At 44.1% G+C, this 13,390-nt stretch overlaps 1 protein-coding gene across 2 annotated transcripts in view; it reads right to left on the bottom strand.

Annotated features, from left to right (window-relative positions):
- Positions 1-13,390, bottom strand: part of cog5 (component of oligomeric golgi complex 5) — a 117,261-nt gene that overhangs the window by 1,076 nt on the left and 102,795 nt on the right. For both annotated transcript variants that reach the window (XM_070991699.1, XM_070991700.1), the window contains exons 16-21: positions 10,107-10,169; positions 9,718-9,821; positions 3,432-3,669; positions 3,056-3,132; positions 1,927-2,053; positions 1,648-1,727 (exon numbers count right to left, since the gene is read on the bottom strand). In XM_070991699.1, coding sequence (XP_070847800.1) covers positions 1,648-1,727; positions 1,927-2,053; positions 3,056-3,132; positions 3,432-3,669; positions 9,718-9,821; positions 10,107-10,169 — 689 coding nt within the window. The remainder of the gene's footprint in view (positions 1-1,647; positions 1,728-1,926; positions 2,054-3,055; positions 3,133-3,431; positions 3,670-9,717; positions 9,822-10,106; positions 10,170-13,390) is intronic.

Genomic DNA, 13,390 nt, shown 5'->3' with positions numbered 1-13,390 from the left:
TACAATGTACAGCTTGTCTTGCCATGAGACTGACAGCACTCTACAATTTTGAGAATGGACAGAGGAAAATGTGCTAGGGTGTACCATAAGGTGAACAAGCAGTTACAAACCCTCAGAGGCATATATGAGATAAAGTTCTTTTGGGACATTATCACAATGATTATGATCCCATTCAGGAATAAATGGATGACAGGGATGGTTCTGACCTCCACTGAGGCCTCTCCATTGTCCATCAATTCCAGAAATGGACTCCTGGAAGGGTATTATACCACAATTTCTATTCAATTTAATTTTTTCAATTTGTATTTTCATAATATGTTTTCCTGGTAGCACCTGATACCTGAATAAATTGTTACCATCCTGTACAGTTCAACTGATGAAAACATTCATGACTCCAGGAAATAGGAACTTGACATACGACTTAGCCACAGAATATATTTCTTTTTCATTTCACTCAGCTCATAGAATCCTATGCTAACATTATACTAGCAAGATTCAAAGTCAATAACATTGTGTTTGGGTTAGCAAACAGTAGATATAAATTGACAGTATGTATCCAGTCATGTAATAGTCCCCAGGTCAATATCAACATTTTCACAAAAGAAATGATAGGCCATGTGTACTGTAAATAAGTTGTTGATGTATTGGTAATTGGTTAATATTTTTACTTTCTTTCTTATTTTCTTCTTTCTTTCGGTGGTATGATTCCCGCCTGGTACGCTGTGGGCACCAGGGGCATGTCCTCCACCACACCATCGCTGGCTGCTTGGGGAAAGGGGCCTATCTGTGTGGAGTTCGCATGTTCGCCCCGTGTTCACCTGGGGTATCCTCCATAACAATACCCCCACTAAAAACATGCATGAAGATCACCACCTGACCAATGGTGACAAAAGGAACTAGGTCCCTGGGCACCGCTGTTGGCTGGCAGCCCACCGCTCCTGGTCTGCCACGGAGGCGGGACTTAACAGGATGGGATAAATGCGGAGAAAGAATTTCACTTAAGTATGGCGTGTGCAGTTCTCCCCTGTGTAACTATGTATGTTGTATGTGTGATCAATAAAGGATTCTTGCTCTTCTATGACAAAAAGAGGATATTGACACATAATTTGTGTTGCGTCTAGCACACAAACAGTTAAATCTTCTCTGCACTGTATGCAGGCAGGGAGGAGTGAGAGTGAGTTACTTTTTAGTTTTAGAAAGATTCAATATCAGTGAAGTCGGTGCACCGGGCTATGTCACAGAATTCCCTCAGACTACAGGGGTCAGGGTCTTAATAATCATGGGTAATGACGAATAAGTATGGTTGATCAGCACAATTGCCACCCTCCAGACATAAATTGGAAGACTAAACCTAACCAGGGTAATCTGGAAACTGCACTTGATTTGTAGTCAACTGGCAAAAACATACTGAACTATTTGTAACTCACAGTTCACCACTAGAGGCTGATCATCAACTAAAATCACAGTGAAATCAAAGGGATTCTGTACATTGTGTTCTCTGAGGTAATGGCGTTTAAGAATGCTTGACGGACAGGTCATTGTTGATGGGAGGGATTTCCTACATGCAGCTGAGGTAGATATGTGTGTGACGTGATGTACCAGCATGCTGACCTATGAAAGGAATAAGCAAATGTAATAAAATATTACCTGAGGAGAGTGAGCCTGTCTCTCTCAGAGGGATGGTCATCCAGCCACTGGGAGTAACGGGCGATGGACCACTCTGCTCTCTGTGGGGGAGAATGTGCTTTTAGTTGCTATCATGATATACAGTGGAAAGTCAACTCTTTTCTCTGTCAGCATCTTTTAAGTAGATACTTAAAAGATGCTGATGGATCAAAGATGTCTGTTTCCACACAGATTTAGTGTACATCCTTATTGTCTGTTAGTATTATTAACAAGACAAGATCACAACAAGGTTGTACAGACCTGGTGAGGTGACTTGAGCTCAGACGGGGCTCTGGTGAGGAGGAAGTGCAGAAGAGTGCTAAAGGGGATCAGTTCACCCACGGCTGGACTGCTGGCTATCATCTCACTGGTCTGAAACAGCAGTGGCCTAAACACAATCCACACAATATAATGTACACGCGGAACACATTCAGAAACAATCAAAATATGTCTTCTTACCAGCTAAAAATCATGTAGAGTTTATATTGCTCCTAAACATTTTCCACAACATCAGTGTTTAGATTGATTTCCCTCCCTCCAGGCAGGCAGTGGTTTCAGTCCATTTCTTTCAGTTATTAAATGATTGTGTTGAGGTTGCAAACTGCAACCAAATGAATACTCCTCAGCTCTCTCTCCCCTGCAGTAGCCAATTAAAAAGGGAAAGCCCTCTCTCAAGTCATTGTTTGGTTTGTCTTATTCTGGGCTACTGTAGAAACACTGCAGTTCAACACAGCTAACTCCATGGAAGATGACCCACTCCCTCTGTAGATAGAAATTCTATTACAACAGTAACCTTGTAGTTATGCAAAGAAGTATAAAATTCATCTCAGATAAAAGGGTTTCCTTGAACAACTAATGAATAGAATGAATTGAAACCACACTCCTCCACATCGAGAGGAGTCAGCTGAGGTGGCTCGGGCATCTTTATTGGATGCCCCCTGGGCGCCTCCCTAGGGAGGTGTTCCAGGCATGTCCCACCAGGAGGAGACCCCGGGGAAGACCCAGGACACGCTGGGGTGACTATGTCACTCGGCTGGCCTGGGAACGCCTCGGGATCCCCCCCGGAAGAGCTGGGGGAAGTGTCTAGGGAGAGGGAAGTCTGGCCGTCCCTGCTCAGACTGCTCCCCCCGCGACCCGGCCCCGGATAAGCGGGAGAAAATGGATGGATGGAATTGAAACCAATTCTTGGTTGTCAGTGAGGTACATTGGGAAATCAGTTATAATGTAATGTGGTTTAATTTGGGTGAAGTGACTCTTAACTCCTCACTGGCTCCTGCTCAAAGCATGTTTCTACTAAAAATGATGATGAAAATCCCTCTAATACAATAAAAACAAAGAGGACAAATGATTGTGATCATTGTTGATCTTCATGATACATGAACATACACACCTGAAGGAGCGCAGCATTCTGTAAGGTTTCCCCAAATCAGATACTCTCCTGCACAGAGGAGCCACTGCCATCTCCATCTGACACACACACACGCATATGCATATGCATATGCATATGCATACACATGCGCGCACACACACACACACACATACACATACACGCACGCACGCACGCACGCACGCACGCACACACACACACACACACACACACACACACACACACACACACACACACACACACACACACACACACACACACACACAGTATACAAACAAATATTTCTGGTGAATGACCTTGGCATTGTTGAATCTGTCAACCATCATGAACACAAAAAGCCTACAATTGGCCTATGAGCAGTCTGAAATGTTCCCCTTACCTGTGCAAAGTCTGCAGCCAGCCTCATCTTGCCACCCTCTCCCAGTGGGCGCAGCAGGCTGGTGTGGCGGATGAACAGCTCGATGGCTCTCTGAGCAATGGATTCTGTCCTCTCGTAGATGAAGTCCAAACACTGGAAGTGTCGGAAGTAGTCAGCCATCACTCTGGAGATGAAGCCCTGCAACTCCTTCATGTAGAGAGAGCACGGAACGTCTGGCTTATCAGGGCTGGACAGAGGCCTGCAACACACAAAGTCTTAGCCATATATGCTGTTGTTGGCAGCAGTGGTATGGACAGTTTCTCCTTTGCGGGTGGCTGCTGCTCCACCATAGCTTTCACTAGCCTCCTGACGCCGCTTACAGAGCTATTTGAGCGGCAGCCGGCAGCATGAGCGGAGGGAGGGGGTGGTTCACAGCGTGTGTGAGTAGTGATTGACAGATATCAGACACTCCCTCAGACACTCCTCTGGCTCTGATTGGTTGTTTTGTGTCTGGTGCTGTGGATTCTTGCAAATCGCAGTAGGAGCAGTATGCGGGACCAACGGAGCCTATTTTTTTCACAGATTACATGTTTCATGTACAGCTGTCTGGGCATAGGGGCAGTTTTAACAAATATGACAAAAAATAACTTTGATAAAAGTTACCTACTGCAGCTTTAAACTCATAAAAGTTTAAATGCTAAAAATGGTAGCATTTTTAACTGCATTTTTTATGAGCACAGTAGACATTAAAATTTGGTTAGCTTTATTAACCAACATTAGGTTAATAAATACAGTTTCACCTTATAATGAGGCTGGAACCTGAATACGTGAATGGAAATATTAAAATTCCATTTCTGTAGAGTTGTTTTATTTTCCAGTCCGGAATAGAGGAAACGGTGAATAATGAATGAAGAACACAACATTTGCTGAGCCCCTTATCTTGCATTGACCTTTTTCACTGAGAGGCCGAGGAACACTATCATTTGGCATGTTTCAATGCTAGTGCTGATAAGATACACAATCCTAAACTCCTCTTTTTTTAAAATAATTTTGAGAAGTACAACTTCTCAGAAAAAAAAACCTATTCAAGACCCAATTCTATAAAGATCCCTTCAAATTTGTGAAGAGTTTATTCATGAAGGACAGGAGCGGAAGTTTCTCAGTGTTAGAGGCAGACCTGGAAGAACACCTGAAAGAATCCTGCACAGATGACTGACACCTGGAAGAAGTCACGCTCTCACCTGACATGCCTCCAGTCAATCCACCAGAGCAAGAACCAGATATCAGTCCACCCAGGTGGAGTGAAGTGGACAAAACTGTGTGTAGAGCAAGGGCCGCATTATCTCCAGGTCCCAACGGAGTTCCATACAGGTTCTACAAAAATGCACCAGACGTCCTGCGATTTCTCTGGGAGCTGATGAAAGTATCGTGGCAAAAAAGGGAGATACCATCGTCCTGGCGGAGAGCCAGAGGGATCCTTATCTCCAAGGAAAAGGACACATCAGTGATCGGCCAGTTCCGCCAGATCAGGCTTCTAAACATCGAGGGAAAAATCTTCTTCAGCATGGTCGCTCACAGGCTGGCAGGATATCTGCAAAGAAACAACCTGGTTGACACATCAATCCAGACAGCAGGTATCTCAGGCTTCTCCGGTTGTGTGGAACATGCCAGTGTCATCTGGCATCAGATCCAGGTCATCAAGAAGGAGGGCACAGATCTCTACGTGGTGTTCCTGGATCTCGCGAACGCTTTTGGCTCAGTCCCTCACAACCTCCTGTGGACAGCCTTTGACTACTTCAGGGTCCTTACAGGATGTCCAGCTCTGCTCGACAACAGCAGAGTACACCACAGCATGGCAACGCCTGGAAGTGGGAATCATGGCTGGCTGCACTATCTCCCCGCTGGCCTTGGAGCTGGCCATGGAGGTCATCTTTCGGGCCTCTCGATGGGTGGTTGGCGGACAGCGGATAAGACAAGGGCTTAGGCTGCCGCCGGTCAGAGCCTACATGGATTACCTCACAACACTCACCACGACCAAGGCTTGCACTGTATGGCTACTTAGAAAGCTCCAGGAAAACATAGAACTGGCTTGCATGAAGATCAAGCCAAGCAAGTCCAGAAGCATCTCCATCGTCAAGGGGAAACTGTCAGACCACTGTTTCCACATCGGCGAGGAACCCATTCTAACAGTCACGGTCGAGAAGCCTGTGAAGAGTCTAGGTTGTTGGTATGATTCCTCCCTCAAAGAGGGACAGCAGCTCAGGAAGGAGGTAGCCAGTGGCCTGGAGAACATTGACAGAACCCTGCTTCCTGGCAAGCTGAAGCTCTGGTGCATACAGTACAGACTACTTCCACGTCTCCTGTGGCCGCTTACCCTCTATGAAGTCCCACTCTCAAAGGTGGAAAAGCTGGAGAGACTGGTCAGCTCATATGGAAGGAAGTGGCTTGGCCTTCCCAGGTGCTTCAGCAGCATTGGGCTCTACAGAAAAGGGATGTTACACCTGCCCATTTCCAATCTAGCAGAGGAGTACAAGTGTGCCAAGTCAGACTGGAGATGATGCTACTGGATTCGACCTAGGGCTGGGCGATATGGCTGAAAACTCTATTGCGATATAAGTGTTTTATATCGGTTGATATCGATAATTATTGATATTTTTTATGACCTATTTAAAATAAGGACCAGGAGAAAAATACATTCAGTTTAAACATTTTTATTTTAAATTTAACCTTCCTCTGATTATAATCCCCCCAGCTATCAAGGCAGAAAGGAAAGGAAATGTCAACACAACCATGGAAAACACTCAAATAATAAATGTAAAAAAAAAAAAAAAGTGTAAAAATGTAAACAGAGAGAAACCTTTTTTTCTGCAGGTTTAGTGCAGAAAGTTCACAAGCTGATTCACGTTCTGATGAATAAAATGTTTTCAAATATGTGCAGGGTTTGTTAACATAGCAGAAACTGAGGTAGACTTGACATCTGTAACATACAAACAAACAAACATGATAGACAGTACAGTAACACTGACTGAACTATAAAACCAGCCTAGACATATGAACAACTTTAGTCACTCTTCTTACTCTAAACATACATGAACTATTCAATTATATTTTTATTGCAAGTGTGTTTAAGAAAAAAAAAAGTACGTGTAAGAGATTTTTTTATAAGCTGGCTTCTCCACAGTGCTCAGCGGAAGCATGTCTTTAGCTATATGATATGCCGCTGCCTCTGTTATGTCTTCGTGCCTTTTAGATGATTTATCATCAGGCAATGAAGCAGATACCTCTGCATGGTGGTCAGCTGCTTGTGCTGTGGTGCTGCAGTTGGTGGACGTTGGCGAATACGGCTGCGCTCCAAAGAGCGAGCACGGCTAAGGTGGTTAAATAAGTTTGTGGTATTACCGGTCTTGGTGGGGACGAAAGTCTTACATAAGTTGCAGACCACATTGGTCTGACTGCGGTCCGACTTATAAAATCCAAAAAACTTTCCCTGTTCTATCGACAATTTCTTCGCTCGCTGCAGCGCTTTCTATTTCTCATCTCACTCCTTGCGGAGCAACAAACACGTGACAACGAGATGGCGCAACCGAACTTGATAATGTTACATGATTGGCGTGTTAGCGTGTCTCTCTCACTGATTAGCGATTACTCCCTACGTTGATCGGTTACCTGAGAGGGAGTGCCTTTGTTCATGCAAGCAACCTCGCTTCGCAACTTCAGGTTTCTTCTGACGAAGAAAAAAAAAAATTATTGAATGTTTTATCTAACGAATTTTATATTGATACTGATGACGTGTCTATTGCGAGACATATCGCTATCGTTTTATCGGCCCAGCCCTAATTCGACCGATCCATTTTTAGCCCAAACTGCCCCCATCCTGGCCACTGGGAGGAAGTGAACCCCATTGGCTGCAACTGAGCAGGTAAAGGCAGCACTCAGACACAGGGACATCGTGGGCTGAGTGCAGGAGGGGAGGAGTGGTCTTGGCCTTGGGATCAGTACACCAGCATGGAACAAGGCCAGTCCGGCTGAGAGACGCAAGATGGTGGTCCAGGAGGTACGTCGGGAAGAGGAAGCAGGAAGGTGTGCACAAGCTGTGGTGCAGGCAAAGCAAGGGCAGTGGATGGCATGGGAAGGAGTGGAGAAGATGAAGATCTCCTGGAAAGAGCTGTGGGAGATTCCAGACGAGCTTTACCATCAGGGCCACCTACGATGTCCTGCCTTCTCCTGCAAACCTTAGCCAGTGGTATGGTGAAGACCCCACATGCTGTCTATGTCCATGTCCAGCAACACTGAAGCACATCTTGGAGGGATGCAAGACCAGCCTCACCCAAGGCCGCTTCACCTAAAGTGTCTTGCAGCAGTGCTGGAAAGCCGACGGACAAGCGTGAATGCCCTTCCTCCCTAGTCATCCTGTTCACAATCAACACCATTTGTCCGGGAGGGTGAGGGATAAGCCAGCCTCACCACCATACAGACAGACACTGGGCAGCCAGGCAAGGCACGGGACTGGAAGCTGATGGCAGACTTGGGCAAGAAACTCTGCATTCCAGCTGAGATAGCATCCACAAACTTGCGACCAGACCCTGTTCTGAGATGAAGTCCAGGTTAGCCTCACTCAAGCTTGTCTACATCATCAAGCTTACAGTGCCCTGGGTGAGTGCAGTGGAGGAGGCTGAGGTACGCTGACCTTGCAGTTGACGTGCACTAACAAGGCTGGAAAGCAAAGATACGCCCAGTGGAAGTAGGCTGCAGAGGGTTTGTAGCCACCTTAGGGAGATGGGGATGTGAGGGAAGAAGAATAAGAAGAAGAATTGGAGGGACAATCCCCTTTATTGGTCACACAACACATCCACATGCACACACAGGCCATGCACTGGTGAAATTTGTCTTAGACTTTTACTTAGACTGTCTTTTAACTTATCCTGGTCATCCTTCCTCCGTGGCAGACCAGGAGCGGTGGGCTGCCATCCGACCGGCACCCGTGGACCCAGTTCTCTTTCGTCACCATTGGTCAGGTGGTGATCTTCTTGCATGTTTTTAGTGGGGGAATATTTTATGGAGGATACCCCAGGTGAGCACAGGGAGAACATGCAAACTCCACACAGGAAGGCCCTTTTTCCTCGAGCAGCAGGCACCGAAGGCATGGTGGAGGACACACCACCAGCGCCCACAGCGGGATTCGAACCGGGACATTTTAGCTGTGAGGCGACAGTGTTAACCTATTGTGCCACCGTACTACCGTACCACCAGCAGGCAATCAAAGACCTCTCCAGGGCTGCTGAGAAGGGGAGCCAGTCTACACAATAGACAGCTCTGGAAAAAATTAAGAGACCACTGCAAAATTATCAGTTTCTCTGATAATGTCTTGGCATGGTCTCCACCAGTCCTTCACATTGCTGTTGGGTGACTTAATGCCACTCCTGGCACAAACATTCAAGCAGCTCAGCTATGTTTGATGGCTTGTGACCATCCACTCTCCTTTGATCACATACCACAGATTTTCAATGAGGTTCAGGTACGGAGATTAGGCTGGCCATGACAGGGTTTTGATCGGTTGGCAGCCCACCGCTCCTGGTCCGCCGTGGAGGAAGGACGGACCAAGGATGGGTTAAAGGCGAAGAATTAATTTCACAAATGCATGGCGTGTGCAGTTTCCCCTCCCTAACTTCCTTACTCCAGTCCTCTATGGTCCAATGCTTGTGGTCTTTTGCAAACCTCAGCCTGGCTCTTCTTTGCTTCACGTTGCTGAAGCTTTACACGAGTTGAACCCTGCCCCTAGGAGTCTGGTTCAAACCGTTCCTTCCTCACTAAAAACTTTTCTTTTTAACTCTTTTGACATCGTCAATAGTTATTTTTTGATTCCAATTATTTTTGAGGTACTATTAGCACCATTGTTGCCATTCAGCTCGTTATATTGCAAGAGGATAGTGATGATCACAGCAGTGGTTTTTATACTTTTCTTCTTTGAATAACATTAATTCAAAGAGCAAGTACCTCATTAAGTAGAATGAGGTGTACTTGTATTGGAATTCAACAGAATGGAATGGCTGTCATGCATGTAGAGATGCTGATTTCAGAAAAAATTGCAGTGGTCTCTTTTTTACAGAGCTGTACATCATAATCAGTGTAACTGTCACCTGATAATAATGTCAGAACAGAAGCCAAGGAAGGCTTAAGCTAAGTAACAAAAAATGTACCCATTACAAAGTTTGGAATTCAGTCCCTGGTTCCTCTAGTCAAAACACAGGGTCCTGAAATTGTTCTCTGAAAAACTTTCTGCAACAGAAACAGGTTAAATGTTGCTTACCCTGAAAAGTCTTCCTGGTGTAGAGTAATGATGATGGCCTCTATGGAGTCACTCACTGACTGCAGGAGAGGCTGCACTGCATTGCTCATCAGGGCCTGCACTCCCTGAATCAGACACAAACAAACTCTGTCCTCTGATGTAACATTTTGTAAGGAATGTAGAGAGCAAATAGGAGCACAAAGAGCAAGCCTAACTCTAAATCCAGACCTGGCTACAGGTATTGGGCATCCACAAAGACCAAATCACGTGAACTTTACTGTTACTATTTATGTCTTAGGGGCACCCTGTTGCCATAGCAACTTGTGTATTTATGTGTGTGTATGTGTGTGGATGTGTGTAAAAATATATAAACATATAATATATAAATAAAAGGCAGTTTGCTGTGATACCTCCAAAGAAGAAGAGAGGGCCTCTGCAGCAGCCACTGGACATGACCCCAATCCTGAAGAAATCTGTAAATACGAAAAAGAAGTCAAAGTTAACCTTTGACTTCTTCAGCAGCAAAAAATAATAAGACACTTTATTCGTATAGCACCTTCAACAAATTAAATGCCGCTCAAAGTGCTCTATATCAAATTGTATTAAACACACGCAAACATTTCTGTCAGATCTTTATGGGCATGGTGTTCCACATGTTTGGTCCATAGTAAAAGCTGTCTCTCCATACTTCTCGGTTATTAAAGGTTCCATATTATTTTCATTTTCAGGTTCATGCTTTTCTTTTAGGTGTATATTAGAAAATGTTTATATACTGTAATGTGCAAAATACACTTTACTTTTCTCATACAGTCCATTGCTAAAGCATTTGTATTCACCCTCTGTCTGAAACACTCCCCCTTCAAAAAGCTGTCTTCTCTGATTGGTCATCTCTCACAGGCCTGAGCAGCTTTTTTAGCATTTTTGGTGTTATTGCAGCCATGGACATGCTGGGGGTACTGTGAGGTGACTCCATAGAAGTCCTGACATTCCACTTAAAAGGCACATTTTCTGAATATGGGTTGTGTCCAATTGTGAGTGGATTGAGTGTTTTTATACTTTTAGAATATTTATATAGTACTTAAACCTGTTTCATAATCCAAAAACATATGGAAATCTCACTGTCTACAATATGAGACAGTCAGTGCTATTGAGCCTCATGACCTGAGTCAAAGGCTGGGAGACACAGTCACCCATAGTTAGGTCCAAAAATATTTGGATAGTGACACAATTTTAATAATTTCTTATTTAGATTAAAATTGGAGGAAGGGTTTAAGAATTGCAAACATTTTCATACATAGTCCCCACATTTTAAGGCATCTTAAGTAATTCGACAACTGAATCAAAAGCTGTTTCATGAGCAGGTGTGGGCTATTCCCTTGTTATTTCATCATCAATTAAGCTGGTAAAAGGTCTGGAATTGATTTCAGATGTGGTATTTTCATTTGGATGCTATTGCTGCGAATCAACAACATGCAGTTAAAGGACCTCTCAATGCAAGTGAAAGAGGCCATCCTTAGGGTGCGAAAAAAGAAAAAACTCCATCAGAGAGATAGCAGAAACATTAGAAGAGGCCAAATCAACAGTTTGGTACATCCATCCAGCCATTTTTTATGCCGCTTATCCCTTTCGAGGTCGCGGGGGGGGGGCTTATCTCGGCTGTCAACGGGCGGGAGGCGAGGTACACCCTGGACCGGTCGCCAGCCAATTGCAGGGCGACATATACAGACATACAACCATTCACACTCACACTCACACCTAGGGTCAATTTTACAGTCACCAATCAACCTACAGTACTGAGCATGTTTTTGGTCAGTGGGAGGAAGCTGGTGTACCCGGAGAGAACCCACGCATGCACGGGAAGAACACGCAAACTTCACACAGAAAAGCATGACCCGGGAATCGAACCGGCGACCTTCTTGCTGTGAGGCACGCGCACTACAGTACCTGCTGCACCACCGTGCAGCCACAGTTTGGTACATTCTGAGAAAAAAAATGAACTCTGAATTCTGAAGTCCATAGGAACATTTGCTCACATTCAGCCAAATTCAGCAAAGTTGCTTCACAGTACAGATGGACAATGACCCAAAACATACTACAAAGGCAACCCAGGAATTAAAGCTGAAGGTCTGCACTTCAATTTTGACTGTACTGAATGTGTCTGCGTTTGTTTTCTTATCTACCTCTTCCTATTTTACAACCTTTTCATGATTCATTAAAGCTGATTAACCAAGAAGAAATAAACCATTGATGGCATCTTTTTGCATAAATATCATGAGAACATTCATAAATGTCTAAATTTAACATGTGAATAATATAATTTATTTATATTTACAGTATATTTACATTAAGTTTTATCTTGTAGTCACTGCTGCTTTTTCTGTATATATTTTTTGTCACTTTTTTGCTTACTTTTTAAAATTCTTGTATATATTCTATGGTCGTCCGTATATTTTTTGTTCATTGCTACTGCAACAAAACAATTTCCAAGATTGGGAATTGAATAAAGAAGTCGTCTAAAGTCTAAGTGTAAACGTCATCACAGCAAAGTAAAATATGAAAGACTGAATGAGCCAGTTTAAATTAGTAAACCAGAGAAGATTCCTCTCAGATCAACATGAACAGTACAGATACCTTTGTTCCCCACAGCAGTGCTGGAGAAAATTTTCCATTTTCATCCATGCATTATGGAGGATGTTTTGGGTCATAACTAAAAGTTCAAATTGAAAATTAAAAATAAATTTGAAATATTACAATTTACAATTTGTCATATGCCAAACACTTTTATCCAAAGTGACGTAAATATGACATTTTCATTCATAACAAGTAAAGTTCTGGACAGGAGAGAAAAACAAGAGTAATAGCCATAACGCTAATTTCTGGTCCAGTTGGACATAGGTGCTATGAGGCAGTGCTACGAAGTAATGCATAGAGTGCATAGAGTGAATGGAGAGCTTTTTTTTAATTGTTATGAAAGGTGTTCAGTAAAGAGCTTGGTCTTTAGTCTTTTTCTAAAGATCGAGAGGACTCTGCAGATCAAATAGAGTTTGGTAACTTGTTCCATCACCAGGGATCCACAGATGAAAAGAGTCTAGCTAGAGACTTTTTGTGCTGGCAACACCAGGCGCTGTTCCTTGGCAGACCGTAGTGAGTGGGAGGGAGCATAAACCTGAATGAGGGAGTTCAGGTAGGTCAGAGCGGTTTTGGTGGCACTTTTGTAGACAAGTATCAAGGACTTACACTTGATGGAGGCAGCAATGGGGAGCCAGTGGAGGGACATGAACAGAGAGTGACGTGCTTGTTTGGGCTGGTTGAAGACCAGACATGCCGCCGCATTCTGGATCATCTGCAAGGGTTTTAGCGAGCATGTTGGGAGCCCTGCCAGTAAGGAATTACAATAGTAGAGGTGATAGTGTGATAGTACCAGTGTTTGCACTACTACGAATTGTGTTGCATGCTCAGACAGGTAGGATCTGATCTTCCTGATGTTGTACAGGGCAAATCAGCATGACTGAGCAACAGAGGCCACATTCTCTTTAAAAGTTAGTTGGTCATCAATCATGACACCCAAGTTTCTGGCAGATTTTGTGGGAGTGAGCAGAGCTGTGATACTGATCTGTTGTTGTATAGAGGGACTGGCTGGGATGACAGGGAGCTCAGTCTTTGACAGGTTAAGCTGAAGGTGACGGTTCTTCAT

The sequence above is a fragment of the Chaetodon trifascialis genome, chromosome 22, assembly GCF_039877785.1.
Source record: "Chaetodon trifascialis isolate fChaTrf1 chromosome 22, fChaTrf1.hap1, whole genome shotgun sequence".
NCBI lineage: Eukaryota > Metazoa > Chordata > Actinopteri > Chaetodontiformes > Chaetodontidae > Chaetodon > Chaetodon trifascialis.
Note: the sequence above shows the minus strand (reverse complement) of the source record. Positions and strands in the feature narration are given on the sequence as shown.